This window comes from Oreochromis aureus, linkage group 18 (genome assembly GCF_013358895.1).
Source record: "Oreochromis aureus strain Israel breed Guangdong linkage group 18, ZZ_aureus, whole genome shotgun sequence".
In the NCBI taxonomy this organism is placed as follows: domain Eukaryota; kingdom Metazoa; phylum Chordata; class Actinopteri; order Cichliformes; family Cichlidae; genus Oreochromis; species Oreochromis aureus.
The window spans coordinates 10,720,653-10,734,434 of record NC_052959.1 but is presented as its reverse complement, the minus strand read 5'-3'; the positions used below and the strand labels follow the sequence as shown (position 1 = coordinate 10,734,434).

The following is a 13,782-nucleotide window of genomic DNA, read 5'->3' as shown; positions in this document are numbered from 1 at the left end:
GGAAGTCATGTGAAAATGCTAAACACACACAGAGGCAGGAGTAGACCTGGAGGCTCTTTATCGCCCCCTGCAGGACACCTGAAGTAAGCCAGCTCGACTTTTCGGTTTATCTGTATCACCTCGCAAAATCCTTGCTCTGCTGTACACAGTGATGATGATGATGATGCAGAAACATTTGAAAAAGAATCCTCCCAAAAAAAAAAACCAGTCATGAACGTCAGGTAGTTTTTTTAAAGTCTTCTTTATATTGTTTGTCAATCAAAAGATGAAAACAGACATGGCAGCCGTGTTGTCTTTATGTTCAGTCAGAAAAATCTGCAAAACAAGGCGAACTCTAGAGAAGGCACACGAGACCGAGTGGTTAACTACAGTATGTCCTCAGATGGTAAGGGAGCATCCACTCACCTGGATATACAAATACAGACAGTGACAGCACATCCAGGAAGAAGCTGGGGCTTTTTCCCGTCATAACAAAGTATGCCTTTTTTTTTTTTTAAATACTTGTCATCTTCATCATTTCCCTTACACGATTAAAAAAAATAAACCCCATCAGAGCCCAAATAAAGCCAATTTATCAATTAAATGAATTAAGACTGATCTCTTATCAGCCTTTTAAATGTAGTGTAATGCTGCAGCTGGTTATGTTAGCTTGGCATAAAAATCAATGAGAAACAGTCTGGCTTTGACTGGGAATGCTCTTCTGAAGCTCCCGAATTAATACATAATTTCCCCACTTGTAAAAAAAAAAAAAAAAAAAATGGAAACGTTTGGGCTCACAGTGGAGTTAGGTGACACCCAAATACAGCAGGGGAACTTCCTCATTTCCACTCTTCATGCTTTAGTTGCTAAAAGTCTTAAATTTACTGGTACAAAAGTCGCATTGAAAACGGAAAAGCACATTTCTCCAAACATATTTTAGCAGCCGCCCGTGTTTAAATGCTTCTACGTGACAAAAATAAAACCGACAACACGTCCAGACTGCTGTAACCTGCCAGGAAATGCAATGGATTTAAAAAGTTGTAAATATTTACAGAAGCAGCAAGTTCACCTCACTTCAATAAAATAAGGTGTAAACGTTTCCTCCGTTACCCTCTATAGGAAAAGCTGCACATTTACAAGAGTCACACACTTAGTATAGTATAAAACATACACGCCTGCCCCGGGAAACAGTCCGCGTTCACAGGACTTTTACTCATAAAAACCTCAAAAGGCTTCATTTAAGTCCAGCAACGTTTCTTACAGTACAGTCTCTTTAAGTTAGTAGTGGTGATGAGGCGTGAGGCATGTCGTTTCACCGTCAAACGTCTTTACATACAAACCAAAAACGTAATAAAGAGATAAAATACAGCCAAACACAACCAAACAGTACAGAGCCAATGAGAATCTTCTGGATAGAAGAACAGTGAAGCCAATCAGGAGTGGAGGGATGATCAGCTGTTGGCCGGTCGTCTTCAGGACGCAAGCTGGGAGAGGCCCTCGGCCTGGACGACCTTTGGCGTTGAAGTGAAAGGGAGTGGAGGAGCTGCCGGTAGCGATAGTAACCTGCCGAATGAAACATGAGCTCCTCGTTCAGCTGGCCGGAACAGCCACGAGTAGCAACTGCTGCCAGTCCGGTCGCTGCGTCACAGCCGGATTGCTTCTCCAGCTCCGCATCATGCTCTCAAACGAGGCACACAGTCAGCGGTAGTCCTCAAGTCTCACCTCACTCTCACTTCTGTTTGTCTCAAGAGCGCACAACTGAGCATGGACAAAGTGTTCCGTCCTCCTCCAAAACACTCGGCTCTCTTCTCTAGTTTTTGGGGTAGATTTTTTCATAGAAGAAATTTTGGGCCAGCAGGTAGAGTTCCCCGTCCTTTTCTCGGACAGCGTGCGCCCTGACGAACTGGAACTGCTCCAGGGCAAATTCATAGAAGTCATTCTCCATCTTCCAGATGGTGGACTGCTGCAGCTTGGCAATCGACTCCTTTGTGGGCGGCTTCTTCTCGCTGGTCTTCCTTAGGTGGGATTTCTTGCCTGTGATGCGAGGGGGGGAAAAAACAACATGGAATTAAAGGACATGAACTCAATCATTCAGTACATAAGCGGCCTGTTATATTTACTGGTAATGCATTTAAGTGTTACTTTTGTTAGTTTTGCAGAAGCGATTGCTGCAGTTCTTTTGTTAATCCACTGGCATTAACAACAAGCAGCTTCAATCAGAACGAAACCTTTTCTTTTTTTCAAGATCCTTGAACAGTTGCCATTTTCACATGAAACAGCAGCAGCTTCTTTTCTGTTTAGGCGCGTGGCCTTCATTAAAGTGACTTCCTGCTGCTTCGTGTCATAATGGCTGCCGTGAAAAAACAGCAACATTAAAGCATACTTAGTGTGAGCTTTTCCTAATATAAACTACACAACCGACAACAACAAAATCCTACATAACACTGTTATCTGTATGTCCAATACACAGCTAACAATAAATGTGTGTGTGTGTCTGTGTGTGTGTGGGGGGGGCTGTCTTAAAGGGCCAGTTCACCTAAAAATAGGACTTTTATTCATTTAGATTGTGCTGGTGTGTGGTGCACAGTTATTTAAGCCTTTTCTTTCAGAAATTTAAAAATAAAATACATAAATGTGGGGTGTGTGTGTCAGACTCAGCAGATTTTATAGCCAGTATCTCCAAAACAAGGCAACTCGCAGCAAAATGACACTATATTGCCAAAAGTATATGCTCGTCTGCCGTCACGAGCACTCGCGTGAGATCCCATTATTAATCCATTGGGTTTAATAAGATAAACCCATTCCACGAAGCTCTCTACATACAGTTCTTGAGCTAATCTGAAGCCCACATGAAGTTTGAAGATCTGTAGCGTTGACTCTACAGAAAGTTGGCAACCTCTGTGCACTATGCATCACAGCATCTGATAACCATGCTCTGTGATTTTATGTGACCTACCACTTCATGGTTGAGGTGCTGTCGTTCCCAATCCTTTCCACTTTATTACAATACCACTAACAGCTGACTGTGGAATATTTAGTAATGAGGGAATGTCACAACTGGACTTGTTGCACAGGTGGCATCCTATCATGGTAGAGCGACCTAGTCTTTCACAAATGTAGAAGCAGTTTGCGTCCCTGGGTGTTTGATTTTATACGGCTGTGGCCATGAAAGTGATTGGAACACCTGAATTAGATGATTTCGATGGGTGAATGAATACTTCTGGCAATATAGTGTATCTAAAAGGAATAAATAGCCCTAGAATAAAGATAAATATGACTTTGCAGTTAACTGTCCATTTAACTCTGGAAACAGGTCACTAAATAGTGTCAAGTTTATTTGCTCTGTATTCAAAAAATAAACAACCCCCCCCCAAAAAACCACGCAGTGTAAAATAAGTAGTTTTTTAATTAACTGTTAATTGCCTGACACTTGACTAGGCACAGTGACTATGCATCATCACTGTGCAGTTGTCAATAAAAAACAAACAAACAGAAAGAAGCACCACAAACTATCATGCGTTATCAACAGTCCTCTGGTTTGACCCGATTGAAAGTCACAGATAACTTACTAATGCCAGAAACCTGGCAACCAGGTGCTAGCTGAGTAATTTAGTAAACATTAGCTGTACCCGTGCATAAAAACATGAGTCAGTGTGCAACGCTGCTTTTCTTTTTTCTCCAGATCGAGACGACATGACATTTGAATGTGAGACTCAGTCTTCAGATTAATTGATTAATGCGCTCGGGTATATTGAGTCATTGTGCATCGGCGTGATTGTCACACCGGACCCTTTTGTGCTCTCCATTATTCATTCTGGCTGCACTCATTCTAACTAATCTGTAACTACATCAGCGAAGCAGCACGACTGCATTTTGATCACAGCCGAATTCTCGGGAGAGCAATTCAAAGCGCTAATGAGCAACTGCAGCAAATATATATATTGTTTAAACTGTGTGGCAGGAGCAGCACCTGTTTTGTACAGCTCAGTGGCTCCTTTGAAGAAGCGTGGCAGCGCGGCCTCCAGCATCATGACAAAATCTTCCAGCTCTTCTGTTACACCGACCAGCATGTACTCATTCACCAGGTTGTACTTTGCCTGCTCCAGAGCCCACTGACTGCCCACGTTCCTACACACACAAAAAAAGAAAAAAAAAAGTCATGTTTTTCTTTTCGATGTGGATATTTTTCTCTTTATTCTCAGGGAGTCACTGCTCTACTGGATGGGAAAAAAATCCCACACAGCTTGGAAAAACTGAGCAGAAATGGAGGGGAAGAATGATGTAAGGCCTGACACGGAGGAAGAGGAGGTGATGGAGAGAAGAGCAGCAGAGAGGAGCTGAAAGACAGACAGGATGAACGATTAGGTGAGACAACAGGAGAGCGGAGCAAAAGAAAAAAAGCTTGGTAGTGAAAATAAAATAAGGATTGTTTAAACCTATAAAGTAAATTGTTGGCAAGGCCTTCTTAAACACATCAATCTATGACTGGCTGCACTGACCTCACCTTTTTGTCTTCACTATTTATTTAATGTTTCCAAGGGCCTTTCCATTACTTTAATATACTGCTCTCTAAATCCCAGACACTCAGACCTTCAGTCAGCAAGAGGGTAGATGGGTAAAAGATGGAAAGCAGAGTTGGCAAAGGACTAGGCAGGGTGAGAGGGATGAGTAGGGTCAGCGAGAGACTGATAAAAAAGGAAGAAAACACAATGTAGAGAACGGCTCAAGGCTGTGAGAGGGCTACGGGAGACCTTGAGAAGAGAGTGTAGCAAAGCAGAGAAAGACTGAATGTGGTGCTCTATTGAACAAAACTGATACACCACGTCTTTTTTAACAACTTCATCTGCATGCACCGAGGAAAAGACAAGGTCAGTGACTTTGCTTGTTTGTGTTATTGACAACAAACCCAGAGAAAAATATCTCACCGCTGCATTTATTCGTACCCTAACAGTGGTGTTAAATCTGAACCCAATCATGCATATTTAACATTTGATACTGTGCAAATGTCTCGAGCCAGTCCTGATTTATTCCTATTTTGCTCCCAAGGAGCCAGACTTGTAATGCAGTTTTTTTGAGCAATGGTTCTCCGGGCTTTCAGAAGTTTTTCTTCAGACATTGGCTGCTTTTTCGCTCATTTTCAGTCCAGTTCTTGTACCTGACTGTTTTAGGAGGAACCGGTTTTCTTTCGGAGGCCAAGGAGCAGACCCAGGACACGCTGGAGGAATTATGTCTGTCAGCTGCCCTGGGAACGCCCTGGTGTTCCACCGGACAAGCTAAAGGAGGTGGCCACGGAGAGGGAGGTCTGGGCTTTTCTGCTAAGACTGCTGCCCCGCGACCCAGCCCCAGAAAGGCGGAAGAAGATGGATGGATGGTTTAATAGTCTGTCTTTAACCACTCTGTCATGAAAACACTAAATCTGCCCTGTCAACCAATTTCTGCAGTTGAATCCATAGAAAATGCTAAAGATAACACAGTTAAACTGGCATAAAACAGTTCTTTTGCACCAACAAGGTGATTCCCAAAAGAACTATTAGCCAAAAACTCAGCATGGTGTGCAGCGTGTCCTTAAACACCCCTAAAACTGGACATTGGAGGATAAAAGAAATGGCAAGTTAAAAAAAAACAACCTCCCTGTGACTGATGAACAGTATCTGAAAAGTCATGTGTTTAAGAAACAGTTAAACACCCAGCAAAGGCCTAACACAGGACCTGCACCATTAGTTGATCCATCCACTGATTACATGAAAGCCTGACATGACTTTGGGATACTTTACTCTCTGCTGTAGTGTTTTCAGGTCTGCTACTTCTTCTTTTGTTCTCATCTTGTCTGCTTTGCTCATTTTAAAAAAAATTTTTTTTTAAACACACACTGCACACCACGAAGAAAACAAAACAGTAGTGTATTGATTTATAGCTACACTATTTTATAAGGTTCATAAGCTGCATCATTAAGCCTGTTCATTCCTGTTTTTGGTTGCAATATAACCAGATCTCTTCTGTCAACATGCAAATGTCTAAAAAAAGGACACACGTTTGATAATGTCACACTCAGTGTGGTCTGAATGCGACACAGCAGGAGCAGCAGGTGTTTGAATTCTCACCAGCATTCGGAGTAGTGACCACAGAAAAAGGGAATCTGGAGCCAGAGCTTCTCGGGAGCGCAGTCCGAGCCACCAGCTGATACACATTCATCGAACGTCTGAAACACAGAACATGAAAAACACGAAGAAAGTAGATGAAAAGATAAGCGTTCCTTCATATTGGACCTTCATATCCCTTAATGCACTTAGAAACAAAAGAAAGACGACAACATTCCAAAGTAGCTTTATGCACAAATATAATCACTGAGCCGTTATTTTCCAAAGTTTAGTCAGAAATTGAATTCCCCAGTAATTATTCTTCTAGTTCAAAAGAAAAAACAAAACACACATTTGAGAGAAATGAAACAGAGGGAATTTTGTTTTAACTGGAATTACCACCTCACAGCGGTATGCTAGTTAAGTAGCTGGTAACAACCCAGTCTGGTCACATTTTATGTCACCACTTCATCGGATTTTCCCGTTAGAGACATTTGTGTGAAATTTAGCGATAATTAAACTGTGAATTCTCGACTTTGGTGAGGTCACGCTGATCTTGACTACTAACTTTTAATGAGCTCATCCTTGAGTCCAAATGAACATTTGTGCCAGATGTAATTAGATTTTGTTTGCTAGCATTCCTGATGTTTTTCCATTTACAACAACGGGATTTAACCACGGACACCCCAAAAACACTCAATGCCTCGATGACTGTCGGCAGCACAGAGGGCTCAAAATGCTGAGCTCTGGAAGATAAATGCTCGGTTTGATCACTCAAGCCAAATATTAAGTGAGATTTCATCCACAGATCCCTGTTATTTAAATGAAAATGAATCCATCCTTAAAATAAAAGAATAAAGCTGTTTTACCTTCTTGTCTCCTTGTTTTCTGCGTCTCAAACCGGGCCTGTAGTCGTCCCCGAAACGTAAAAAGTAATAATAGGACACCAGCCTTTCGATTGGGTCCCTAATCACATTTATGTAGATGGGCTTCTTCTTCACCCCGAACCTGAGGAGAATTACTCATTTCAGAAAACTCACCAGGAATTAAGTCAAAATACATGAAACAGAATGCAATTTTGTTTTCTTAAACATTCAAATAGCTACAATTTGCTTTTCACTCTGAGAGTGAACAGCTTTAAGTGACCACAAGGTGGAGTCAGCTGATCAAAGCCCCAGCAGGGTGGATTAACTGGTTACAGGGCTGTGGAGAAAAAAAAAAAAAAACACTATGTGAAATGAACGCTTCTTTACTTGGTGAAATCCAGGAAGGAGACGTGTCCGTGGTAGAAAGCCGGCTTCATTTCCCTCCATTCAGTCACATTCTTTACAAATCGCACCTGAACAAACCAAAATCAACACATCACAATAATGACCTCTGTAGCAGACAAAGATTATCAGGTGTAGGAAGATGGAGGAAACGCAGGTCCCCTGACCTGGTCCTGGAGGGACATGACCGGGTTGTTCTTGGTGGTGTTGATGTGCAGGACGTGGTAGTGGTTCTTCCCGCACAGGTCGTAGGCGATGTTGGTGAAGGAAGTGCTGGCCGTCTTGGGCACCCGGTTGTAGATGATGACCACGTCATCCTCATTGTCAGACAGCGCTGCGGCTGAGTCCCGCTCCCGCAGGCTGTCCTGTGTGTGCCTCTGCTCGATCTCTCGTACCTCGTGTCTGGCGATGGCTCGTTCTGTGGAGACGAACGGAAATTAGAAACAGACGAGTTCAAGATGCAGAAGTTAGATTTTTTTTTTTTAATGAGAGTTGGCTGAAAGGAAAGATTTGAAAGAAAAAAAAAAAAAAAGTCCTTCAGTGAGTTACTGATTACTCAAGCTCCAGGTGAAGCTGTTCTCAAGCTGAACTTGACCTTTGACCTCCCTGTGAAGCGGAATAACAGCAGGAACTTTTCTGTGAAAAAGGTCCTGCTCATTTGTTAAACTAGTGATCGATTTAAGAGAAAAATAAAAAGACTACATGCTCCAAATCTATTTCAGAGCATCCCAAATCCTCAAAGCTTTGTGTTTTCTTACTTACAACTATGATCCAAGACTCACTGTACTTGACAAATATAGTCTTTGATTCAAATCTGATCCACTTACACCTTAAAATATCGTGTGTCCTTGTCAGAAGCGTCAGCGCTGTGGGAGAGACTAAACTGTAACTTCATTAAAAATGGATTTTCATTTCACAATCTGTCGGGAGAGCTTCAAGATCTTTCCCTGCTTCACGCCGAGGATCAAGAGTAATGTCAAACAGGAATATTAGGTAATCATTTTGTGAGCAGCCCATTTCACACAGTGGTACCGCTTCTCTTGTTCGCTAATCAGATTCATCTTTAATATCAGTCCTCTACCTTTACTTTCACTCTCCTCATTTAACTGCAGAGTGGACTGTGTGTTTGCTCATATTTTAGATCAAATAAATGTACCTTCATTTGGACTAGCATGTAGAACAGGCTCAGGGTAATGGGAAATGATTCTTCTGAGAAAGGTATCACATAAAGGGGAGTGGGAAAGGGAACAGTAAGAGGTGGTTCAGGGTTAGAGGTTGGCAGTTATTTGGTGGCTAACTGGACATTTGCAGGACATCAATGTGGCTTAAATGAGAAGGGTGGAGGGTTTTTTGTGAGGCGTGGGGGGGCTGTTTCCACCTAAACACTGCACGAAGCTGCAGAAAAGCCAGACCCCAGTAGCTCAGTGTGAATAGATTGAACACAAAGAAGGCCTGGCCTTTGTCGTCCTTGGGCTTTTCTTTATCTGAATTCGCCTCAGATTGACGGGTGTTGACAAAGCCTCAGAGTACTCTGCAGGAAGCATGGAGAGAGAAGAAGGGTGTTTGTACGAGGAGGGGAGGCAGCACAACACTGGAGAACCTAATACCCGTGGGAGCTCCCAGCAGAGCCACTAGGCTCCTAAAAACCTTTCCTAATGCCGTGCCTGGCAACTGAGACACAGTTACAGCTTGGACCTGGCCTGGACGTCTTTCCAGGCTGGCATCTGGCACCAAAAGGCCAATTAAGATGTCATCTGCGATTCCGGCACCCTGTCCTTCATCTGTGTGAATGTGAACATGCATACTCTCAGCCCCTGCTCTTACACCTTCCCGAGCAGCTGTTAATGTTCCACTCATGAAAGCGAGATCTGGTTTCTGAAGGGGCCTCGCCGTTTCCGCATGCTCACAACTGGACTGACGGCGTGGAGACGTGCCAGGTGGCTGTAATGGCTGAAGGCTGTCAGCGTGCAGAACAGCTGTAATGGAGATACTCATTCGCATGTGCGTCCAAAGTGCGCCTTGGCCAACAACAACAGAAATAACAGTTGCTATGTTGAAACTTTACCACTTGGGATCAAGTGTCGTTTTGGATTATTTTTATAATGGAGTACCGTGACGGCAGAGAGAGAATGGCAAAGACAAAAGAAGAGCTTTACAGGTGTGCAGTGCCAGGTGTCTGAAGGACACACAGTCTTCTTTATTCTCAAAGGTTTTGACAGGAAGTTGACTCATATGAACGATGGGAACCTGAATAATGACACACTTCTTGTTATTTAAGGGCTGGCAACCACCGACCACAAGGGAAAAAGAAATAATCCCTGACTGGTTGCAAGTGGATGAAAGAGGCAGTCACCGTGAAATTGATGACCCACTGGCAACCACCTGCTTCTAGGGAAAATGTGCATTCTGCAGCAGGTTGGCAAGTGGTTGCTGGAGGTTGCTAGCAGTTGGTAGTGTAAAACTCGTCACAAAGAAGTATTTGGTGCTGCGACTATTTGGATCACTAGCAGGTTGCCGAGGTCGTCAGGAGTTTTTATGGAAGATGTCGACTTGTCTCCAAACATGTAATTCACATGTAATTCCTCAATGGTTAATCTAATATTTTTATTAAACCTGAGAGTTTGCACTTTAGCTCGTGCTCATTATATTTCTGTATCTTCAGTACTGTTTGGCAAATAGCTAAAATAATAAAATAACCTGTTTTGATAGATTGGGTCACATGACTGTTGGGGTTTTCTCTGTAATATTGTAGGGTCTTTGTTTTACAATATAAAGTTCCATAAGACTGGCATTTCATGAATTAAAATAATTAACCTGTAAATTTGTGTTTGCTTTGTGCTATTCTTACTGGTTATTCAGAAAACGTTCATTATCCGAACTTAAAAGCTGCTTTAATCCATACATCTACCTCACTTCTCACATGCCAAATATATTATGAATGAAAATGTGTTTCCAGTGCTTACAGCTTAAAGAAAGAAAAAGATACATCTGAAATATTCAACAGCAACTTTTTCCAGTGCTCCAGTTACTCTAAATAATCCACAGGCCTCACTGTCAGGAGTGTTTTACTGGGACTACTCCCATTAAATAAAATACTCCCAGTGAGAACTGTTGACAGCGAGGTCTGTGGATTATCCAGTGCAAGGAGTAAGTAAGTGCTTCGACTGCAGCTGTATATATTTAAAACAACACGGTTTGAAACTGTGTGCACATGGCAAACAAAACCCCGTTCAAAGTAGAACCAAATTAGCCCACATGGTTAAAATACAAACACAAATAAATAGAGGTAACTGTTAAAATGTGTTCCCACAGGCTTCAGCTCTGTCCGTCTCGAACCGCAGACATCAGAGAGAAGAGATAGAAAGAGAAGAGCGTGCAATCACGCAAGCTTCCCTTTTTGCTTTGCCGTGGAATAAACACACTAATGGAAGAGTATGTGCAGCTTCAGCTTGCAGGGAAATCTTTCAGTGTCTCGCTTTTAAAACTGAAGGATAGAATAGTGAGAAAACACCGGGGGCTACTGTGTCCCTAACTACAGTGTCTTGAACTATGTGAAGGGGCTGTGAGCCACTTGTTAAAGACATGGTGTTTTGTGCCAAATTTCCAACAGTTAACAAGGAGGCGAAGGGGGCACGGAGAGGGCTTCTTAGGCTTTGTAGTTGACGCCCTATTCATTGCAAGATTGAACACACTTGGCACAAACCTCCATATCAGAGGGCGCCCCACACACCCACACACAAACTTAAGCTTAGCGCTCCCTTCTGAGGTCATTTAATTAGAGAACAAAAGCCTGAATTACTATGGCCACACAGCAGGCCTCTTTTCAATCCACATTTCCGTCGATTTCCTCCCCTCAAGCCGACTATGTGCATTAAAAGCTAATTATGAACCGTGAAGCCAACACGGGTCTTAAACATTGTGACAACTACAAGCCTATTACTCTGAGCTTCATTCAAAGTCAGAGACAGGAGGAAGACAGAGTGCTGGTAGCTGAACATATTTACTAAAGCAATTTAACGCCGATTAGACCCAGGCATTTGAAATCATCATTCATATTCGCCGCCAGATCTGCAGAATGTGACAGGCCGTCATGTATTATTGCTATCACGTCAGATCTGATGGGATAATAAAAGTGGGGGAGAGAAGATGATCCGTTCTCCAAGCAGCTCATAAATCTATCATCGCTCCGATCCGCCAGTTGGAGCTCTCTGCCTCTTCCCCTGAGAAGTTTAGCCCCTCGAACCGAAGCCTTGAGCTAGGTGGGTAATAGAGATCGGCTATCAGCGGCAGACTGAGGTCTATGGGCTTGTATGGTTCTGCTTGGATGCTGCTGGATTGCAAAATCAATGAAGGATGACAGGCAGGAGATCTAGGTTGCTGCTGTATAAAAAAAAAAAAAAAAAAATCGAGTTAGTCTGCTGCTGCCGTTTCTCCCAGTCCCCCTCTATATAGACTTGGATGCATGCTACTGTTTTGCAGTGCCAGGTTTCCAGGGGGACAGTTATGTCACCACTGCAGCACTCACGAACATTTGGATAAATTGTGCACTTCTGAATTTCTAATATAATTCAGCCTTTGGACACATTTAGCAGAAGGTGGATTATCAGAGGAAAAAGGAGTAAAGTCAGACCGACAGGGAGAGATTCAGGGCTGACCAAACAGAGCAGAACCCGCATTGCCATTGTTATTTAAGCGATGACAAGGAAAATGAAACATGCTGTGAGAGGAATCTGTTGGTGCAGCTTTTCAGTGCTGCTGGCAGCCGCAGAGAACCGAACACAGAGACAGATAAACAAGGCCGCTTGCATTAAGTGGCTGTGAAGGTGTTGGGTGCATTCAAACGAGATCAGAATGACAGACAGGCACAGAGACGTGCAAAACCCACGCACACTGGAGCGCATTTCAAAAAAAAAAAAGGAAAAAAAAAAACTTCCTTTAAACTTTAAAACCACACATGAAAACTTTTATTTAATTGCATATTACTTCAGTGGGAAAGAAACCAAAACAAAAACAGAGCAGTCTCCAGCAGACTGAAGTGCTAAGGAAATGGGGCTAATTGCTAACGCCGTGGAATTTTTTCCCCCCGCTAGATTTGACACACAAGTGCAACATTGACGCTCAAAGAAAGGTTTCATTCACTCGTCGGTTCTCCGCAGTAGCGTACAGCTGGGGGAGACAGAAGGAGGCGGGGGCTTTGTGGAGAAGGAGGGAGGCCAGGATGAGCCAGGTCTGAGATGGAGACAGACAAAAATGTGGCCAGAGAATCTGGACACTGTTTATTATGAGGCAGAGCTGGAGTAGCAGGGATGCCGCCAGCCTTTGGTCTCCTCAGCATTATTAGATAAAAGAACCGATATTACTCCCATGAGCTGGTGGAGCCCAAACTAGAGGTAAAAGAAAAACGACTTGAATTTCCATTTTCCATGGGGCCAGATACATCTTAGCAATCAGAAATAAAATCACGTATCTGCTGGCTGACAACCTGTCAGTGGTGTGTGAACAGAATAATACAGGCACTATAATAAATTAACAAGTAGCTTTTATGAGACAGAGCACTGAGATTAGCTAATTATGATTGCAAACTGGCAAAAACTGCAGTTCCTCGACTGGCCACATGAGGCTGTCTCTTGAAACGAGTCAGTCCCTGCAGAAACTACAATGTTTACATCCTTGAGCAAATAACAGGTTTGCTCTTCAATTCTTACTTTTCCATTACAATTTTTATAAGAGGAGTGCTCTAAGTGACAGCTAGGTGTAACTTATGTGTTAGCACTAATTAGCAGGTACAGCAATGTGAAAAACTAAGCACACCTTTACAACTTCCATTGAAAATTAAGAGGAAGTAGCACCTCTGTGCTTTTAATCCGGTGCACTTGATTAAGTGTGAGCATCTCTATAAAAGCAGGCGTGGAGCATTCAGGAGCGTTAAGAAAACACCATAATCTTCCTAGGTGTGAACATCCCAGCAAATTCAGACCATGCAATGTTCAGAGAAACTAAAAATAAATGAAGACCTAGATTTCAGACTCTACAGGCCTGTTACCATGTTACATGTTAAAATTCAAGACTGTACAACTAGAGAAAAAAAAAGACTGAACAAGTTTGAAGTTTGTTTGGAAAGATTTCCAGGAATAGCCTTTTCTCCGTTACAAACTTGCATCTGAACAAACCTCAAGACTTCTGGAACGATCTCCTCTGTAGAGAGACGAGACCTAAGTCTCTGATTTTGGAGAAAACAAAAACATAGCACATCAGCACAAACACCTAATACCAACTGTAAACTACGGTGGTGCTCTGGGCTTGTTTGGCAGCTACTGAATCGACTCTGAACTTCATCTGTGTGACAACTAAAGCTTGGCCCAAACTGGCTCAACAACAGGACAATGAACCCATGCACAGCAACAGAAAATCAAGCTGCTGCAAAGGTCCGGTGACAGTCTAGACCTTAACTGAAATGC

At 42.8% G+C, this 13,782-nt stretch overlaps 1 protein-coding gene across 1 annotated transcript in view; it reads right to left on the bottom strand.

Moving 5' to 3' along the window:
* Positions 1-222: 222 nt before the first annotated feature.
* The window catches only part of hs2st1a (heparan sulfate 2-O-sulfotransferase 1a), a 32,036-nt gene continuing 18,476 nt past the window's right edge, over positions 223-13,782 (bottom strand). The window contains exons 2-7 of the mRNA XM_031749786.2: positions 7,492-7,742; positions 7,310-7,395; positions 6,926-7,064; positions 6,081-6,178; positions 3,950-4,107; positions 223-2,013 (exon numbers count right to left, since the gene is read on the bottom strand). Of these exons, the coding sequence (XP_031605646.1) occupies positions 1,790-2,013; positions 3,950-4,107; positions 6,081-6,178; positions 6,926-7,064; positions 7,310-7,395; positions 7,492-7,742 (956 nt within the window). The 3' untranslated portion in view covers positions 223-1,789. The remainder of the gene's footprint in view (positions 2,014-3,949; positions 4,108-6,080; positions 6,179-6,925; positions 7,065-7,309; positions 7,396-7,491; positions 7,743-13,782) is intronic.